At 40.9% G+C, this 22,279-nt stretch overlaps 1 protein-coding gene across 1 annotated transcript; it reads right to left on the bottom strand.

The window, feature by feature from the left end:
• Positions 1–2,593: 2,593 nt before the first annotated feature.
• MDK (midkine) lies at positions 2,594–15,685 on the bottom strand. Its single transcript, XM_063438363.1, has 5 exons — positions 15,481–15,685; positions 8,517–8,596; positions 7,814–7,975; positions 5,600–5,761; positions 2,594–3,173 (listed from the first exon to the last, which is right to left on the bottom strand). Exons 2-5 carry the CDS (start codon positions 8,593–8,595, stop codon positions 3,148–3,150), a joined length of 429 nt encoding a protein of 142 aa, XP_063294433.1. The 5' UTR covers position 8,596; positions 15,481–15,685; the 3' UTR covers positions 2,594–3,147.
• Positions 15,686–22,279: the final 6,594 nt, after the last annotated feature.

Genomic DNA, 22,279 nt, shown 5'->3' with positions numbered 1-22,279 from the left:
AACTCAGTCTTAATTGATTGTACCATTTATAGAGACAGTAATGCATAGATTTGACTAAATTCTTGGGAGGGGGGGGTGGTATGTCTGGTAAATCATTCAAAATCAGATACAGTAGTCTGATTGGCTCAGTGGTGCTTTTGTAGCCAATGAGAATACAGATACAATTGAAATCAGGGTACTAGCCAATAAAGTAACAAATACTAAATTAATAGTTACAGATGCAGAATACAATCAAAACAGGTTTTATCTAATCATGTATGCATGCTTAATTAATAATGAAATACATTTTGCATTCAATTGTAGAATTACTGTCTCTTTAAAGGTAATGTTGGTTAAATATTCCAATAATCCATTGGGCACTAAACAAGTTATCTGGAAAAATACATTGAGATCATTAGTAATGATCAGAGGATGCAGGATATCTAGTTATACCTCACGTTGTCCGCAAATGCGGTGTAGCTTTTACTAAAGGTGCGCAGGTTTAAATGTGATAGTTCTCCATATCCACTGGCAGAGGGTCCAAGTTAACGGTGAATGTAATGGCATTATATATATATATATTTGATGAAAAAGAGTGTGCGTAACAATATGAACCTTCTGGAATAGTTAAGGAGGTACGATACTGAAACAGTAAAGTAGCAATGAATCTGACAGGTATTTTTTTTATAAAGTCTTTAAACTTTGATTATCTTTGTAATTATTCCTGCATGATCCCAGCTACAGGTCTTGTTTCTGCTTGAACTATGAAGGAATTTGCACAGACAAACAAAGGCGTCTTTTCTGGCAGCAAAGGAATGAATTCACCTCTTGTTGAGAACTTAGAAGATATATTTATCAGAGTATTAATTTTATCATGTTGGACCACGATGTTTCGCAAGGCTGGCCTTTATTCTAAAGTCATTATTACGCCATTCTTAACTATGTGATGATGTCACCACAATGCCATTGACGAGAGTCCAAGATTATCGTTATAATTATGTCACTGTGGTGTGATATGAACTAGAGAGCCCAACCTGCCTTACTTGATCATGAGGTCATCATTGCATGTCATAAAAAGTAAAAGGCAGACTTTGACTTTGATGTCTTGATGAGGCAGGGCAAGCTTTTGTGTTGTTGTTGTTGTCCTGGTGTGACATGATGTCAAGGAACAGGGTCAGCCTTACTTTTGTTGGGAAGTGGTATGACATCATAATGCATATTCCTCTCTTCTAGTGTGATGACGTAGTGTGACAGCAGAATGAATGACCGGCTTTGCCTTTGTCATAGTGTGGTATGACATCAAAGTGCATCAGACCGGCACTAAATATCCATTGCTGCCAGAAAGGACCTCAAAGGTGGAGATTTACCAAAGTGTTCTGCAAAAATGTGGTAATCACTACGCAACCCAGCAGAACCAGCAATCCAGAGAACACCTCGATAAATCTCCCCCAATGAATGTGGTCAGGTGTCCTATGTGATCAGTCTTCTTTTTGCTGCAGGTTATGTTATCCCTACAATGAAACCTGACTAAAATAAAGAAATCTCTTGTACAAGTGTGACGTTTTGTGAAACGGATGAGAGATGGTACACGACCCGGTTACAATGACCAGATTTTCACAATCAAACCAGGGAACAACTCAATCTCTCTAGAATAACTCTGGGTTTTTCATCCATAAAAAGACTTTTACTAAGGGCCCTCCATAAAACGTGCTGCATCCCCTCTGCTCCCTAAGAATCCCTCTGCTCTCCTAGAGATACAGAGATACACTAAAGCTTACCACCAATATTTGAGATGGACAAGGCTGGAAATGATGGGGTGTGATCTCATCAAGACATGCCACCCACCTTGAACTGGGGGGACGGAGTTAATTTGGAGAGTAATGGGCTAACTGCTCGTGCAATAAACTGCAGGGGTATGTATGTAAAATAGACAAATATCTGTATCTCCTAAAACGGTTTTGTTCAGGTATAAACGTTGAAGTTCACTGTTGTCACAATGTAGGGTGAATGTAGAGGTATTTTACTGAAGATCCAAGGACAAAAATATACATTTGTATCTTTTTGTCCTTTGAATGTCAATAAAATACGTCTACCTTCACCCTACATTGTGATAGCAGTGGTATTCAACGTTTATACTATATCTGGTGGATGGCAGACCACCCTCTAAAAGGCTCCAACGTACTTTTGTGCTTGCAACTGGTGTGCAGTACTCAATGGACTTTTTGGTTTTGTTCAGGTACTCAACTGAAATGGAAAGGAGAATTACATTTTTTTTTTTATTGTTAAAATAAATATTGGAGTAAAACCAAAGAAGACATTTTAATTGAAAGTTGTAGATACATGGAATCGTAATCAGCATGGGGGAGGGAGATATTCAACTGTCTTACACTGGAAGCAAATTCTGGGACGATCACACTATCCGAATTCACTGCTTTTTAATACTGGGGACTTTTATTATGCAAAATTAATAATTCTCTGCACGATTCCTCAATGTATATTTTTATTTAATTGCTCCATTGATCCATTTGAGGACCGACATCACCGGCACGCATCGCTTATTTGAACATCAAAAAGGTATAGTTCAGAAAGATGAAAAAAAACACTACACTACAAATTCAAAACTGTACATTTATTTAAAAAAAAAATGCAAACCCAAAAAGGAATCTTTCTAAAAGTAGAGAAACGAGAAGCCACATTAAGTATGACGTTTTTACATGTTGTGGGGGTGAATAGAGATAAGGCGGACAGCAGCTATTAAAGGGATGAGCATACATGATACAAAGCGGATAGAAAAGCAGACAGACTGGGAAGTACCTGTAAACAGCAGTAGGCTGAAGTTACAAAAGGTTTAGGGCAGCACAGTTTTTTTTTTTTTTTTTTTAAGCTGGATCAAAAGTGGGGGGCACTTGCTTTTTTTCTAAGATTCCTTTTATTTATTTATTTTTCTCAAAAAATAAAAAACAAACAAAAACATAAAAAAAACAATAGAAATCATTAGTGATTAAAAATATAAGTTTGAGGAGGGTCAGGAATTGGGAGGAGATGAGAGACACAGGACAGGCGAGAGTGCACATTGGAGAGGTTGTAAAGGGGAGACAGTGATTCCATCACTCTTGCAGGGAGAGTGCAGGTCTCATGACATCTTCCAGGGGGCGCCAAAGTCACCTTTTACTCCTTCCCTTTACCCTTCTTGCCTGAAAAGATGAACAGAATTATTAGCACTTCTTCGATATAGCTCCATGGAACTAAAAATTGAATTGCCATGAGAGAGCTATTAAATGGCTCCTTTTTGGCTGACTCTACAAAACAGACCTCTTTTTGCGGTCACCAAAAGTTTGTCACTTTGTCACGGAATTACAAAATAAAGAGTTTTACTTGTGTCTTGATTTCCTATCGCTATATGTTTGGTGATCTGAGAGTGATCTTCTATCATGTTTACAAGAGTTATTCATTAAATGAACACTCTGGGCACCATAACAACTTAATGTCCATGAAATCCCTGATGCCGGCTTAGCTTTAGGGGTTGAACCATTCAGGAACCGATTAACCCCATATTCCAATATCCAGCACGCGATCAATCTGCCCCCTGTCCTACGGCTCTTCAAATTCTAGAAGAAGGGGAGCCTCGTACAGGGGTGGTGACACTTTAAGACCAAGTCAATCAGCGTCGTCCCTGTCCGAGGTTTCCTCTTTCAATAATATGAGCAGTGGAAGGACAGGGGCAGAGTGATTGAGTGCTAGATACTGGACTTCATGAATGGTTCAATCCCTAACGGTATGCCAGTGCTGGGGACCTCCTGGCATCATAACTTCATCCCAATCGTAACCAGAGTGTTCCTATCAAGAGGGAATTTTGAATTCAAATTAAACTTCTCATTATAGGCCAAAATAAAAAAATACCAACAATGTTTTCAGTTTAGCTAAATTTACTTTGACTTTCTGACAATTCGAACATTTGTGAATACCCCTTTTAATATTCACTGGGAAGGAAGACCATGTAGCTCTACATAAGGTCAGCAAAACCCTCGTAGATACATTTCACACCAGGGATTCTCATTTTCTATCACTGGTTGGGGCTGCAGGCTGTTTTTATCTAACTGGAATAAATCGAAAACCCCACGAGTTCATAGGAAGCAGCTCTCTGGATAGTAAATAACTTTGAGTTCATTAAAGTGGTGTGAATGACAATATATCTCAACATGTCTGTATACATCAACTGGTATACACCTATACGAGGACACGCTGCCTCCAACATAGTAATGTCACATTCCTCTTTACAAGGAGAGAGTCAGTTCATATACCTGTATATACCTACACATGAACAAACTATCCCTATGTATCTATATATACCTACACATGAACAAACTATCCCTATGTATCTGTATATACCTACACATGAACAAACTATCCCTATGTATCTGTATATACCTACACATGGACACACTAGCCCTATGTATCTGTATATACCTACACATGGACACACTATCCCTATGTATCTATATATACCTACACATGGACAAACTATCCCTATGTATCTGTATATACCTACACATGGACACACTAGCCCTATGTATCTGTATATACCTACACATGGACACACTATCCCTATGTATCTATATATACCTACACATGGACACACTATCCCTATGTATCTGTATATACTTACACATGGACAAACTATCCCTATGTATCTGTATATACCTACACATGGACACACTAGCCCTATGTATCTGTATATACCTACACATGGACACACTAGCCCTATGTATCTGTATATACCTACACATGGACACACTAGCCCTATGTATCTGTATATACCTACACATGGACACACTAGCCCTATGTATCTGTATATACCTACACATGGACACACTAGCTCTATGTATCTGTATATACTTACACATGGACACACTAGCCCTATGTATCTGTATATACCTACACATGGACACACTAGCCCTATGTATCTGTATATACCTACACATGGACACACTAGCCCTATGTATCTGTATATACCTACACATGGACACACTAGCCCTATGTATCTGTATATACCTACACATGGACACACTAGCCCTATGTATCTGTATATACCTACACATGGACACACTAGCCCTATGTATCTGTATATACTTACACATGGACACACTAGCCCTATGTATCTGTATATACCTACACATGGACACACTAGCCCTATGTATCTGTATATATCTACACATGGACACACTAGCCCTATGTATCTGAATATACCTACACATGGACACACTATCCCTATGTATCTGTATATACCTACACATGGACACACTAGCCCTATGTATCTGTATATACCTACACATGGACACACTAGCCCTATGTATCTGTATATACCTACACATGGACACACTAGCCCTATGTATCTGTATATACCTACACATGGACACACTAGCCCTATGTATCTGTATATATCTACACATGGACACTATCCCTATGTATCTGTATATATTTATACATGGACACACTATCCCTATGTACGTGTACGTGTACGTATACACCTATATAAAAGGGTACAATATTCCCTACATACGTGTATGTACCTGTATATTCTATGTACTTGTGTAAAGGAATACCAACATTAGGTTCTCACCTTTGGATTTAGACTTTGTTTTAGATGCACAGGGCTTGCTGGCCTCCACGGTTTGCTGGCATTCAGCGTTGTACATAGCCTTCTTCAGGATTCCAGTCCGGATTTTCACCCCAGTTTCGGTGTTGCATTCTCCCCAGCTCTCAAACTTGTACTTGCAGTCAGCTGTGGAATAACACAATGAATAACAGAGGGTTAGAAAATCTACTCTTCAACCGGGCGGGAGAAAGCCTGACTGGGCTACTCTGGCTCGATATCCATACATCTTCCGTTCAGCACCGTGTGTTTGTCAGGAGGGCAGTAATATTGTCTGCCTTTATATATGTGAGAAGACCATAAAAACCTTCAAGATTAGGAACATGTTTGTTTAAACCATGTTTTCATAAGCAATATGTTTGAATACATAAAATGACAAAGCTCTATGTGGAAGAACCCAGAAGGCATATAGTTATAATGTCCTACTTGGTCACTGCATTTAATTAAAACAAATAATAAAATCCCTGTAATAGAAGGAGTATCCAGCGGCATATAAAGCTCGCCTCACTGATCCAGCGCCAGGTGAAGCTCCAGGTGAAGCTCGCCTCGCTGGTCCAGCTCCAGGTGAAGCTCGCCTCGTGTTCCAGCATCGGGTGAAACTCTCCTCAGCAATACAGCGCCAGGTGAAGCTCGACTCGCTGGTCCAGCGCCAGGTGAAGCTCGACTCGCTGGTCCAGCGCCAGGTGAAGCTCGACTCGCTGGTCCAGCGCCAGGTGAAGCTCGACTCTCCGGTCCAGCCCCAGGTGAAGCTCGACTCGCCGGTCCAGCCCCAGGTGAAGCTCGACTCGCCGGTCCAGCCCCAGGTGAAGCTCGACTCGCCGCTCCAGCCCCAGGTGAAGCTCTCCTTGGCAATCCAGTGCCAGGTGAAGCTCTCCTTGGCAATCCAGTGCCAGATGAAGCTCAACTCGCCGGTCCAGCGGCAGGTGAAGCTCGACTCGCTGGTCAAGCGCCATGTGAAGCTCGACTCGCCGCTCCAGCCCCAGGTGAAGCTCGACTCGCCGCTCCAGCCCCAGGTGAAGCTCGACTCGCCGCTCCAGCCCCAGGTGAAGCTCGACTCGCCGCTCCAGCCCCAGGTGAAGCTCGACTCGCAGGTCCAGCCCCAGGTGAAGCTCGACTCGCAGGTCCAGCCCCAGGTGAAGCTCGTCTCGCAGGTCCAGCCCCAGGTGAAGCTCAACTCGCCGGTCCAGCGCCAGGTGAAGCTCAACTCGCCGGTCCAGCGCCAGGTGAAGCTCTCGTTGGCAATCCAGTGCCAGATGAAGCTCGACTCGCAGGTCCAGCCCCAGGTGAAGCTCGACTCGCAGGTCCAGCCCCAGGTGAAGCACGACTAAGCTTGTTGCGCCGGTCAAGCACCAGGTGCATCTCGACTCGGCGGTCCAGTGCCGGGGTAAGCTCAACTCGGCAGTCCAGGGCCGGGGTAAGCTCGACTCGGCGGTCCAGCGCCGGGTGAAGCTCGACTCGGCGGTCCAGCGCCGGGTGAAGCTCGACTCGGCGGTCCAGCGCCGGGTGAAGCTCGACTCGGCGGTCCAGCGCCGGGTGAAGCTCGACTCGGCGGTCCAGCGCCGGGTGAAGCTCGACTCGGCGGTCCAGCGCCGGGTGAAGCTCGACTCGGCGGTCCAGCACCGGGTGAAGCTCGACTCGCCGGTCCAGCGCCGGGTGAAGCTCGTCTCGGCGGTCCAGCGCCGGGTGAAGCTCGTCCATGGTTCAATCAATACTTCTCATAGAGCTTCATGCAGACATGCAGACAAGCTGCACACACAGATTCCTACCACTAGGACCACTTCTTAAAACAGACATGGTCACGGGGTTGGAGTAACGCTTTAACTTTGTTAATTACCAAGGTTATTTGTAAATGGAGTTCACTTGAAAACTCTGATGGTTACAGCAAGGAGCAATTCGGTAGTAAAGATCTAAAAGTGGAACTTGTCTTGTTCTCTTTTGAAACATTGCTCCAACATTGTGCTTTGTAGTCAGACCGATTGGCATTATTACACTAGATGGATTGGCAACACTAGCTCTCAATTCCTTCCTGGCCATTCTCTCTCTTCTGCCATCAAGATTCAAATTGTAGTCTTAGAACAGCCTATTATCTGATTCTAGCACTGTAAAATCAATTTGTCATTCTGTACCCCAAATATATGTATTGAGTTTTTATTTTTTAAACTGCAGACTGCACATATTTACCTCCAAATGCTTTCTTCCAGTTGCATGGAATCTTGCACTTAAGTTTACGAGTCTCCTCTTTGCATGTCCCATCCCGAGTTCCAATGCCGCAGTCTTTGTTATTAGGGACACAACTTCCCCACTTCCACTCTGCGCAGTCCGATGCAGCCTTTTTGCCCTTATCTGTTGCAAGGAAGGACATGGTGAGTGAATAAAATACAAATGGGTCATCAAAGGCAGTGGTGGGGAGTGGACATCGAACTTGGGATAATGAAAGATGAGGCATACAACAGGGCGGGGATGGGACATGGTGAAATTGGTGGGTCAGAGGAAACACTGCAGCAGACAAGACAGACATGATATCAAAAGCGTATGAAGAGATAGAGAACAGACCAACTGGAAGTTTTGGACAGAAAGAGAACCAGTGGCCAAAGCAGACAGGAGAATGGGAGCAAGGGGAGAAAATTGACAATTGACCTGTATATTCTGCCAAATTTGGATTTGCCATTTTTTTTTTAAATTCTCATCAACATACTACTAATAAAAAAAAAAAATCCAGGTAATATGCAATGAATAGGACCAGACAAATGAGAGATGAAAAAGAACGATGAATAAAACTGCAAATGTGGGAGTCAGAGAATGAGGCCGACAAGTAATCACAACAGCAAAAGGAAGGACAAAGAGAGAGGCATGGAGGGCACACAAATTAGGGGAAGTATATCACCTTTCTTGGTTTTGGCTGCCTGGGAACTCACAGCAAGGAAGGCAACCAACACAATGACACAAAAAGCTCGCAATTCCATCCTGTGAGAAAACAACAACAACACTATTAACACAGAAACGCAAATAGGACAAAATAAAAAGTGATTATAAAAACAAACAGATTTCAGAGAACAAACTGCATGACTGATACAAAACCCCACAAAACTCACAGCTAGAATCATCCTTCATCACCTCGTTAGCTAAAACACATGGTTTGTTAATTGATATTAATTATTTTAACAATGCAAAATCTGCCTCTCATCTTTTAAAATTGATATTAGCCTTTATTTACACCTCGCCAAGACATTTTGCAGAACACATCACAGTGATTAGCGTATTCTACGATATGTAGTAAAACAGGGATAGATAGACCAAGTTTAAGAGTAGGTCCTAGGAGCCTGGTCCAGAATCTTAGAATCCAAAGGATTCCCTGTAGCACTTAGCCATTAATTACTCTGTGGGGGGCTGCTTGCAAAAACATAAAAAACAAACAAACAAAAACCACCCTTGACTAAGTGCAAGCGGTTATTCATTACTGAACTATATAATAATAAAACAGATTTATAAAAAAAATAAATAAAAAATAAACAAGAATTCCTCACTTTAATTAAGCTCCCAAAACCAAAAAAGTCCATGAGATGCTAAGTAACAAGGGGTGTGATAGAAATATAACTCTGCAGTATCCTCGGACAATATATCCATAAAGGATTGTTGCCAGCATTGGAGCCCCCTGCTCCAAACACTGGAAGACCCCTGCTGGTTCTGCTGCTATGGATTCCTGAAACAATCCAAAAGAATCTCAAAATAAGCCCCTTTTCAAAAGACCGTCCTGTGCAGAGAAATGATACCCTCTACTCCACTGTTACTACCATCAAATCTCCCTGACAAAGGGCATTCCACCCCATTCACAGGCACTACCCCCCACTCCAAATCTCACCCAATGTCCTCTTCAAACAGTAATAAATGTTTACCATCTACACCTCCTCCTCTACGATTATAAAACCTACAAAACAAAGAACGTCTACCCCAAGATTCCATTCCCATTAACTTCACTATTCTTACTACCCTTATATCACCCCTACATAAAGCATATTACCCAACCATGCCATCTGTGCTGTTACCATTACCATGCCAAACAAACCATGCTATACAACCAATAAGCAGGTTAGAGCAGTATGTATACGTGAGCACATTGCCTGATGACATATCTGCCTTCCTCAAACCCTCATAGATTGTAAGCTCACTAGTACAGCAGGGCTTTTTTCACCTCTAAATACCCCCTTCTATAATAAACCCAGAGGCTGCATTTTATCGCTGCCCTTCACCGCCTTATGGAAACCTATTTACAAAATTATTTGGAAGTAAGATCATTAAAAGCAAATCAAAAAGATAAAGGTTTTAGGATTCCACCCAGCCCATTCCATTATAGAGAAAGGTGCTGCCAGCTGATGTTATGGGGCAATATTAACACCAGTCTGCTTGAATGCTCTTTGATTCCCTAAGATGGTCTCTGATCACTAGAACTATTTCCCAATTAAGAATGCAGAACAGCGTATACATATTGGAATGTTATGAGTTGCACTGTGAATCTTCTGCACATCTGTCTGCCCCCTGATACAGAGATCGACTACGGGCCCCAGGCACATTCCAGCCACAGGACTCAGCATGGTGCTGCCCCCTAAGGGGAGATTCACATCGAGGTCCCTGACCTGGATTTATAGGTTTTAACAGACACTAATTCCTGCAGTGAAAAGCAATATATTAACTGGTAACAAAAACAACCAGACAAAGACCATCGCAACATAATAGGAGGCCATGTATCCAAATGAAAGACAGTCTGATATACAGAACACACCAACGGCAGACAACATATTAGGAATATAATTATTCCTAATAATAATAATAATTAGGAGTAGCTTTCAATAAACAGAAGTTCCACATGCACTAAAATGTGTTGCATTCTGGAAACATATATACACACACAGGAAGAAGACAATCTCTAAGGCACACAGAGCAAAGAAACGAGACGGTGCCACATTGACCATTGAGCACGTTACCTGAAAGCCATCAAAAACTATTGCTCTATCATCCTACTTTTAATCTATTCAACCTTCAAACTTCATTCGAGCCTCTTCCATATGGTGAGAGAGCCAGGGCAAGGCTAGTTCTAGTATAGAGGGTAACTGTGCAAAAACAATACGCATCGCGCCCATTATGGGTCGGACCCACAAACAATGGATCTGACCTGGGACGGCCTTTTCATTGGAAATTCTAATAATGATCTGTTATTATTCTGGAAGTGGTAAGGATGGGACGTATGCTACATGTGACCATACATTCTACGTGGAATGTTGGACTGAAATCGGGGTTACTAAAAGACGTGAATCTGCTCACTTCATATAAACTGCAACGTGTTTTATTAATTCAGTTAAGAATGGCGTGAGAAAGGCTTGCTTCAGGTTATGAATGGCTTTCTATTCCCGGTGCCCCTGGGGCAGATTGACTATAGGCACACCCAAAAAAAAAAAACCACACACAAAATGAATAGATTTTAATATATTATAGTACAATATAAAGGTTACAGTGAATGGCTGGTGGCAGAGGATGTATGTGTATGATATGATAAAAGTGGGAGTAGTTTACCCTCCAGCAATTATTGGTTTAAATATCGCAGAATGTTTGTGTTGTGTTTTCTGTGTGACGTCTTAATTCTGCAAACTGAACTGTACGTTTTCAATATTGTTTTTCACAATTTTCCACAGTTCTTGACAGTATACCTGCTTGAGATGGTTTAGAGTTCCTGCACGGTTTCAGCAAAGCATTATATACAAAGTGGTGCAACTATCGACAGCCTTTGACTGTGGTTGTGGTATCTCACTGGCAATGTTTGTTCACTTCCCAGAATTTAAAAAAAATCTTGTTGACACATTCCATACGGTTAACAAATATGTTTGTGATGATATATCTATCCTGGAATGGAGAACATCCTACTTGGCTTCCGTCAAATCATTGTTTTAAGCTCCGCCTTTTGCACCTGTCAGTCAGCAGACTGCCGTTGACTGTGACTAGACTGATCTAGATTTTGATGTGATTTTCTACATTTAAACGAAAGCAGAGCATCTCATTGGAAAAAAAGGTTAACATAAGTTGCAGGTGATTTCAGTGTTTAATTCAATATTGTAATATCCTAACTACGGTAAATATGTGCAAACAGTAAATACCTTTGCTTAATACAAAACAATGAGCAGGATTTTCACTGCTTTGCACAAGTGTGAATTGTAAGAGATCCAGATTAACTTCTTCAAAGTGAATATTCTGCAACTCTGCTATACTCAGAGTCTGTTTGGAGTAAATTATCAATTTACTGCAATTGAGGGTTTCGTGGCTGTGCCCCTCTTGGTCCATTGCCAAATTGGAAATTACAGAAGAAACAGACAATTTGTCAATAAAACAGACAGATTGAAAACTAAGTGAAAAATGTGAGTTTTAATATTTCTCTGATTTCCCTACATTTGTCTAAAATTGAAACCCTTAGTGAAAAATGTAAAGGGTTACTCTAATCCTTTTGAGAATGGCGACCTTTCTGGTGTAATATGCCTTATTGGGCACTGAAGTGCCTGAAGTCCAGCAAAGCTCCCGGGCCTGCTCTTCCACGCCCCCTCCTGATGTCACTGGGGCGGTGCGCGGTCCAATCACAGGCTTCTCTATGAGAAACGTGGACCATTTTACCGGCTCAGAATGCGTACACCCGCTCCAGGCCAATGAAGGAACAGAGGAAGTGGAAGGAAGTTGGGACACCATGAAAACAAATGTGTGACGGAGGAAGGCGGGAGGGAACGCCCACATGGAGGGTGGAAGGGGAACACATGTTTCCCTTGCAGACATTCTTTTTGCAAGGGACAGATTTCTAAGTCTGTTGTCAGTGCGCACTGAGAGCAGACCTAATTCATGCACAGAATTGACATAATGCAGCAGAGTTCTGGGGAGCCAATGTCACATTTGCCAGGGGTGCAACTAACTCCCCCCCCCCCCCCCTATACACAATTACAAATATCTCAGAATGGGCATTGTTTCAAGCTGATCCGCTGCACTTACTATCTCCAACCACCGTGACCACTTCAAATCATTGAAGTTGTCCTGGTGGCTGGAGCAACCCAATTGAGTATAAATGTTTGATTTGACTAATTGTTCCACCTCAGCTATAGTCAGAGCTCGGTTATTTTGCCGTATTTGATCATTTCGTGTGGTGTTTAGACTTTGAGTTTCTGCGTGATTCGCAGAAGGACTTATTAGCATCACCAGTACGCATTTTCTGCCATTCTTGAAAGTCATCAATAAAATGTAAAAGAAATAAATGAAACGTTTTTTACAATACGGTTTTACCAATAAATTAAACGACTCCCCTGTGTGTTAACTTTAAGTGTCTGAGGAGGCTGTGTTGCTCAAGGCGTCTATACATCAGAGGTTAAAGGTCAACCCCAAACTAAAAAAGACAGAAAGAATTGACTTTTGAAACAACCCACAATTGTGGTGCCGGGGATGTGAGGTAATGTTTTGTTTTCACAATAATTAAGAAACGAACAAATCTCTAATTGTTTAAAAACTTAGAAAATTACTGTTATTTTTGGCTGAGAGCCACAACTTCTGCGGATTTAGCAGACACACTTGGGATCAAAACTTCAATTTTAGGTCACGTTAACATCTCTAAATTCAGGATTACATATTAATTGGCCAATTAACTTTTACTGGATTGTTTTGTTTAAAAAGAGGGGGGGGGGAAAGAAAGAAAATAATCTCTGCAGTTAGGCATTCAGCAGGTCGAGAGCTTTGGCTGTTGGTCAAATAAAGTATATTAAAAGCTGTATAAATATTTAAATAGCCCCGTGAGAGCGTTTAATGGAGTCTAATGGAGTGAAGGAGATTGAGCAAAATACAGAGAAGTAGAACAGCTGTAGATGGGAGAGGGTTAGGAACAGAAAAAAAATACAATTATTGAAGGTACGTGTTTCTTGAACCTCCTTGTTGGAAATGGCAATCATTCGATATTATTTGGCTGGTAGTCATTGCTAACACATGTTTGGGGCAAGCCAGTCACTCAATAAGACATGCTGTTAGGGTTAATCACTAAAGTGTGATTTGTTGGGAATTCAAAATTAAAGTTTTGAGACCAAAATTGGCCAAGCTAAAACGATTTCCCCAATTCATCTGTTTTGGACAATAATGTTAAATTCACATTGAAATCGCTTTAAATCAATTTATGTTAAATCACCTCTTACAGGAGGGATTTCACTACATCACTGGCAAAAAAATCTCGAAGAATCCAAAGTGGAAAATCTATTAGATCAGACAAACAGTCTTCTTGTTGTCTGAGAGTAAAGGTGACTAATGGGAGTTGTGATCCGATACCAGTTGGAAACAAAGATGCTGATTTGCAAAAAAAATCACAGGAACTGGAGAGAAAGGGTTGTGAGCCAATTTTGGGTTTATTCAGTAAACCCCTAGTTGGCAACAATGCAAGATGAGATCATTCAAATTTGAAAACTAATAACCACTACCTTCGGCACATACTAACACCATCCTGCACCCAACTCCAGTTTTAAATCCTTCAGGTCTCCCAGCCCCTCAGATCCCCTCAAACATAAAACAAATTGCATTGACAGCTGCCTCAACTCAAGTTCACCCCAAATCATGCACACAAAAAAATATCAGCTCCCCAAATTGACCTCCTGAGAAAGTTCTTATTGATGTCAACATGGACCCTAACACAAATGTAACTTTGACTTGATGTAATCTATCTCATTGCCTTCCATTCAATACACTTGTATTAGGTTTTAAAAATGAAGAAAAAAAAAGTAGATGTTCTTAAGGAACAGCAATCAATCCAATGGACCTTCAATTAAAGTTTAATTATTAGGGATACATATAGCACAACTTTGATTTTCAAGAAATCACTACCTTGCTGAGATGGCTGAATATTGAGAATCTAAGATTAATCAGAATTCTCAGATCCTACAGATGTTTCTAAAGTAAAGTTATGTAGCAGTTTCATTCCACAGAGTACATGTTGGTATTAGGAGTACGTGATGAATGAAAGGGTAACATTTAGAGTACTTGGCCCAAAGATTCTAGTGGCACTTGGACAAAAAGATGAAATTTAATGCTACAAACAAGGGGATTATGTAATACCAGCATCAATCAACACTAGCGCTTCCCAGGTTCTTTTGGATGTATAGTGCTAACTTTTCTTTCAGAATATTTCTGAATCATGCTGGACCTCCCTCTCCTATCCAACTCTTCGTCCCATCACCTTGATGGCCCTTCCAATAACCCCCATTCCATGTCTACAGAGACCTCTCCATCAGATAGTTGACCTCCCACAACAACTGTAAACTGATCAGCAAATTATTAGGGGGCTGGTTTTTCATGTAGTAAATTGCAGGTCAAGACCCTTGGGTTGGTGTGATTTTTCAAAACCCTGACATTTAACGACCCTCACTTTATCACCCCCTTATTGAACATTTAAAAAAAAATGTGCCCTGTGGGATCTTACACACTTTTAAAAAATGTATTTTTCAAGGAAAATAGTTCACACAGTCTGGAGACAACAGTACCCCCATTGTTCCAGTTGGATTAAACATACAATCCCACCATTTAGATCAATAATATGTCCATGGTAAGGCTCTCCAGAAAAGGGGCACTTTGTTAAATAAATTCCAGCACAAGGAATAGAAGTGATACAATGTTTCAGTTACAATCTGATCCAATTTGTTAAAGAACCACCTTAATAACTGCTCATCAAGGGATTTGGATACAGTGAGTCTGATCTCTTTGGTGTCTCCAGAGATAAAGTCCTGGCAGGTTTGATCATCTCAGTTCCACATGTGCCAGGTATTTCCCTTGGTACCCAAGAAATTGGACTTTCTTACCTTACTTGTTGATTGTTTTCCCACCGTCTCCTTATCTCCTACTCTTCTCTAGCTGGGTATAAAGCAGGACAGAGTTACTTGGAGAGTTGAGTTGGCACTACAAGAGCAGTTGCTGCTTGTAGCCTGTTATCTCCCAATCCTTTGTGTTCCTCTAACTAGTTTCAGCTAGTCAGACAGAAACCCTTCAATTATCTGCTCAGCTGACAATATAGCAGGGAGTTTTCCCAAACTCTACCCAGCTCTGACCCTCCCCCTAAAGTGAAGAAAAAAAAAAGAGGGGAGGAGGTGAAGGAGGGGTGAACCCTGAGGGGGTATACTAGCCATTTCAGATCATCCAGCTGTGCCAAATTTGGACTCAACACTCTACCCAAGCAAATAAGTGGATTTGGCATCCTAGCTAGGGGACATTTGCTATAAAACTCTGGAGCATGTTATAGTGTAAGCTTCAACTCCACAGGGAGCTAGAACAATTTGGAGAGCCTCTGTTTAACCCCTTAACAGGCAGCCAGAAGGGCTGACAATCCCTGAGTTTCTGGTCCCACTGCAGCAAATGTATTAATGGCAATAGGAGATCAATAGAGGGCAACAAGGCTTCTTTCAAAACTTCTTGTTAAAAGATGCTTTATGTATATGTACAGTATGCAAATAAATATACAAGCTGGGTGACTGTGTGATTAAAATATTGTAGAATTCATGTTTCAGTGGTTTGTATGGACTTTTTAAAAGTAATCTTAGTAAAAGCAATCGGAAAGCATGACTGTGTGCAGTTCTATACAACTCCACCTAGTATCAAAGTATAATGTGTAAAGAGATTCAACATTAATATTATTCTTTTATTATTTATATAGCGCCAGCAAATTCGGTAGCGCTGTACATGTAAGAGAGTTTTAGTTTACAGTATTTATAGAGTTTACGGTACATGATTTCACATAGCTGATTGGTCTTTCATCCACGACAACTTTCAAAACTTATTTTTAAAAAAGAATTACATTTTAGGTGTTAAATCTGCTTTTCTAATGTACTGATGATGCAAAGAGTAACTACATGAATTGAAAAAAATGTTGTTTTTTTTTTTTTAAAGGAAGGAACGCTTCAAGCACCATAAAAACATGCTGTGGTGGTTATGGTGTATGGAGTTTTCCTTTAAATTTTTACTTTTCACCTCCTGCGTTACCAGGAATACCTGCATATAAAAGATAATTTCTCATGTCACAGGTCCCTTCATCAGGTGGTGATTCATCATACGTTTACATAATACTTCAGAAGACTGGGAATATTTGCAGTAATGATATAGAAACTTCAGGGACTCATTGAAAAAAATATCTAAATTAAAATTCTGTGTGCTTCCAATCGGAGACACCCAAGGGGAAGATTCTTTGTGCTTCACGAGAATTAGCTAGGGATTTATTACTTAAACAGTGAATTGCACTAGCTTAATCAGGGAAAAGTAAAATAAATTGCTAACATTTACAAAATGTGATATTTTTTTGACAGCTCGATCATTCGTTTGAATATACAACTTCTTAAAACAAAATGACTGTCTTTGTATACTAAACAGTGAACTATGAAACCGGATAACAAAGTTACGATCATCTTCAACTGTACAGAAAAGCCAATATTCTAAGTTGGTTACATTGACGTAAATTTTGCAGTTCACGGGTAGACGAAACACGTACCTCAATTTAACAAAATAAAACCCTATTACAGGGGTGCTTAGCTGCTAGGTTCCTGGCCTGAGAACGTTCATGGGAGTTGGAGTTTGCCAACAGCTGGAAGTCTAATCAAATGCCCGACCCCATCATGGCTTCCTAGGGTGTGAACTCTTCACCTCCTTGAAGAGTCATTTTCTTCTTTCAGTGGCCCAAGACCTCTCCTGTGTCTCACTTGCCAGCCTTTTCTATAGAACAGAAGAAACAGAAAACAATTGGGAGAAGAACACATTACTTCTTGAAGGATAAATATATGAAATATTATATTGCTGCTTCCAAGAATAGATTGGACAGCTCTGGGTTCCACTCTATAGGATAGAATTAACTGCTGCCGTGTTCAGGATAGAATTAAATGCGTTGATGGTGGTTTGCACCAGAATAAATATAAACGATATTAAGCCACCATGTTTTCCTGGAAATGATGGGATCAGGATAAATATAGTAAGTCCCATCCCAGAGGGAGGCTTGGTTTCACAAGTATTTCTTGTGGTGGCTGGCTCACTCCAAATTGGCCTCCGCTCTTAAACAAAGTGTACGGATTGACTGGAAATGCGTGGGGTCTGATAATAGAAAAGGCTGGGTACCAGGAGTTCTGATGAAATCGAGAGGCTATTGATTAAACAGGAAAGCTACAGATCAGCAAGGATGGTATAAGATACATGAAGAGGAGAGTGGTACATTTAGAAAGACCGATAAAGAAAGCTAAAAAGGCTTTTACCCCTGGGTCTGGCATCATTCTATTCAGACAGTTAAAAAAAAAAAGAAAAAAAAAAAAGGTGGATTAAAACACTACTTTTACTTACTTGATTGCATGCCTGGCCCCTTCATAGAAATGCTGTGAAGATCTGGTACTCTGGATTTTTTGTGCCACCGATGAGTGTTCTGAAAACGTATACATTTGTGAATAGAGTTACACTGTCATGTCAAAGTGTCCCATTGCGTCAATGTCCACTTTATGCCAGCTGATGGTTTTGTTTTTTTTCCATTGTTGGTTCATTGTTTTTGCTGCCCTGTAGTTCACAGTTCCTGGTTCTGATTTGGCTATGACCTGGCTAGTTTATTGGTATTATTAGTAGTAGTATTTTTGATTTCTGGTATCCCTGACATTGGTTGTTAATCAGCGGTTGGGTATATCTGGGGTGTTATTCCTTCCCCCCGTTTTTTGTCTAAGAATTAGAGTTCATCACTTGGAAATGTTTGCGTAAAACCCATACGCTCAGAGAGTTGTAATATTCCCATCTCTGCCAGCTCTCTTTATACGAGTTTGGCCTATACCTTGCTAGTAGGATTCCTTCTGTACTTGGAACCAACTTAGAAAGCGCAGACGTAACTGTTACGTTACCAGTTTATTAAAGTTCCTCCATCTATTTACTAAATATTTTCTGGATGTTCCATGTGTTATCACATATAGACCATTCTGCACCATTCATAATTATCATACCTTGAATATTGCCTGTGTTTGCCCAGAGTCTTCGGGTTTGGAGAGCAATTACTATGGAGAACAATCTCTTTCCACCTGGCATGGACTTGGCATGAAGCTCCACTGACTTCCCCACAAGGTCCCACCACCACATCAGCAAACACTAACCTTTACAGGAGATACCTCTCTCTTTTTCTTGGTGCTGTCAACTCTTGTGGGCTGAAAAGTTAACCCCCGACTCTTGTAGAGGCAATTACCAAAACCTCAACAAATGCAAGAAACAAGCGCGTTGCGAGGTAGATTAATAAGACAGGCATATTTTTGGGATTCACTGAACGTATTCTTATTCATAAAGTGACAACGCATATCACAGTGATGTGCAATGAGTAGGCAGGTCAGAACAGGAGATAGACAAAGACAGGCTGTGATTAAATAGTGTATGCAGACTGATTAATTCTCCTTCCAGACGGCTTTGTCTGAATTGCACAAAATTGTATGTATTGTTGCTAGAACCGTTTACAGAAACACATTACCATCTCATTGTTAGTCCACAAACCTGGGCACATCTGACTTTATGAAAAAATGTCTTTAATAATCCATTTTATGGACTTAACTCAGAAATGCTAAGCTCTTGGTTATTACGCAATATAAATAACAAATTAAGAACAGCACAAACAGATACGGCGATTTCAAACTTTCTTTGCCGGAGAACGGTTTGCTGGTAAGGGGATTTTCATTTATCATTCGCAAAGTCAGTCAATAAACAGTATATTTATATATATTTTATTTGGATACACTGCAGGACTTTAATTTCTAAGCCCCTATTGGGACCGATTATGCATGTCCACCCAAATCGTGTTTTAAAATTAAAAAACATAAAAAAACAAAGCAATAACTTACCTGGAATCCAACACCGTAGGTTGCCCCATCCTATGGGATTGGTGCCCTCGCGAGGTTAAATTGTTCTCATAGAGAAGCATGCGATTGGACCATTTCACGGCTCGGTGTACATGCGTGTGGCCTGAGACAGTAAGGCGAGGGAGTGGGGATGGACAGCGGGATCAGGGGCTTCAATGAAGGGAGGGAAGATGCACACTCCACATTGCATGCTAATGATAGACATATTTTTTGCACAGATTTAACATTAGGCAGTCAGGAACAGGTTTAAACTTCCATCATCAGAGGGTTAATCTTCTCCTTTTCATTCAAGTTTAAAACAGTAGGTGATAGCTCAAAGTCACCACTAGTCACCCAACAAGTTTCATCCAGTTCAAGGACTTCCTCCGGTATTTAAAGGGACACTATATTCACCAGAACAACTACAGCTCACTGTATTTGTTTTGGTGATTACTGCAAAAAGCATGAAGGGAAGGATTGTAAACACTGTCTTTTCAGAGAAAATGCATTGTTTACATTACAGCCTAGTGATAACTCCACTGGCCACTCCTCAGATGGCTGCTGGAGGAGCTTCCTGGGGCAGTGCTGCACAATGTGACTGACATTCAGTGTCTACACCATCTGCATGCATCTTTATGAGGAGATGCTGATTGGCCAGGGCTGTGTTTGACTTGTGATTGGCTGAGATCACCACTTCTGATGATGCCAGCCAAAGAGATCAGGAGCAGAACCAGTAGCAGGCTGGAATAAAGGTAAGATTTTACTATATTTAGGCCAGGAAGAGGGAGGAGGAGGGGGGGGGGGGCACACAGGTGCTAGATTGTGTTCTTTAACACTATACATATTAGTGTTCTTGACCCTAAAGTGTATCCACTTAAACCAATGGGGAGATGGGATCTAACTTTCACCAGTAAAAGTGTTCAAATGAATATAAACCTCCCCTGCCCTCCCCAGTCCTTACATAATACCACTTTAATTGCCTTCCTCCACTTTAGGTGCCGGGCCTCGATGGTTTTCCGGGTGAACTGACATAATCACGCACGATGTCCAGTGAAATCATGCGTTCCAATATGTGTTCCACATTAGACTCCTGTAAGTAACTTGATTTTCAGCCGAGATCTCTGATTCAGGCGTTCTTCTTTATGTTTATATCAGTTCAACGTATTTTTGAAGAAAGCACTATATTTACTTCAAAATTAATATTCCCCATTTACATATACTTGTTTTGGTAGCCAGGAGGAAGGTCTTTGGGGGAACCCACGGAAGTTATTTTTATATGCATTACACTATATGCATTTTGGTTTGTGGACACACTCATTGTTTTGAATTTAAACTCCAATCACCCAGTCCATGTAGGTTGAGGGGTACCCCCAGCATAGCGTAATGCTGTAGGGATGTGGAATCCCACCTTCTTTACTATATTGTATTCTCAGAGTTGCAGTGATGAGGTCAAGCTCACCTCAGCAGAGCATTCTTGCTGGGATAATAACTGTGGCTAGCTGTTCGTTCTCCAGGTGTGTCTGTTATGTACAAATAATTATTAGACAGAATGTTGGCTGGCAATGTCTATTTAACACAAAGGTACCTAGTCCATCTGCATTATGGAGACAACGCATTAAAAAATGGTAAACAAATAAATGCAGAAATTCATGGACATTTAGAGGTGAACATATGCAATTTCCGTGAGTCAGCAGAACATAGGAATGGCCTGTGTTCTCAGACAATCCCATCTCCTCAATGCTTTTAGTGGATACACTGTGTCTAGTACGTGTGTATATAGATATGTACATATATATAGATATGTATTTACATTGGTGGTCGATACACTGTGTCTGGTAAGTGTATCTAGATATAGATTTTGTTTTTGATTGAGTAACTAAAATAATAGACCAGGGTGGTGCAGTGGACATTGCTTACCTTGATATCAGTAAGGCTTTTGACACTGTTGCACATAAAAGGCTCATCAATAAACTACAATCTTTGAGTTTGGATTCCAATATTGTTGAATGGGTAAGGCAGTGGCTGAGTGACAGGCAACAGAGGGTTGTAGTCAATGGAGTATATTCGAAGCTTGGGCTTGTCACCAGTGGGGTAACTCAGGGATCTGTACTTGGACCCATTCTCTTTAATGTTTTTATTAGTGATATTGCAGAAGGTCTTGATGGTAAGGTGTATCTTTTTGCTGATGATACTAAGATATGTAACAGGGTTGATGTTCCCAGGAGGGATAAGCCAAAAGGCAAATGATTTAGGTAAACTAGAAAAATGGTCAGAGTTGTGGCAACTGACATTGAATGTGGATAAGTGCAAGATAATGCATCTTGGACGTAAAAACCCAAGAGCAGAGTACAGAATATTTGATAGAGTCCTAACCTCAACATCTGAGGAAAGGGATTTAGGGGTGATTATTTCTGATGACTTAAAGGTAGGCAGACAATGTAATAGAGCAGCAGGAAATGCTAGCAGAATGCTTGGTTGTATAGGGAGAGGTATTAGCAGTAGAAAGAGGGAAGTGCTCATGTCATTGTACAGAACACTGGTGAGACCTCACTTGGAGTATTGTACGCAGTACTGGAGACCGTATCTCCAGAAGGATATTGATACTTTGGAGAGAGTTCAGAGAAGGGCTACTAAACTGGTTCATGGATTGCAGGATAAAACTTACCAGGAAAGGTTAAAGGATCTTAACATGTATAGCTTGGAGGAAAGACGAGACGGGGGGGGATATGATAGCAACATTTAAATACATAAAAGTAATCAACACAGTAAAAGA

This window comes from Pelobates fuscus, chromosome 12 (assembly GCF_036172605.1).
Source record: "Pelobates fuscus isolate aPelFus1 chromosome 12, aPelFus1.pri, whole genome shotgun sequence".
Taxonomy (NCBI): domain Eukaryota; kingdom Metazoa; phylum Chordata; class Amphibia; order Anura; family Pelobatidae; genus Pelobates; species Pelobates fuscus.
This window is presented reverse-complemented; position numbering and strand designations above follow the sequence as displayed.

Coding starts and splice junctions, on each gene's coding strand:
- MDK (XM_063438363.1), bottom strand. CDS start 8,595: ATGGAATTGCGAGCTTTTTGTGTCATTGTGTTGGTTGCCTTCCTTGCT. Junction 5,762..7,813: donor CTGGAAGAAAGCATTTGGAG/GTAAATATGTGC, acceptor GTTATTCCACAG/CTGACTGCAAGTACAAGTTT. Junction 3,174..5,599: donor AACAAAGTCTAAATCCAAAG/GTGAGAACCTAA, acceptor TCATCTTTTCAG/GCAAGAAGGGTAAAGGGAAG.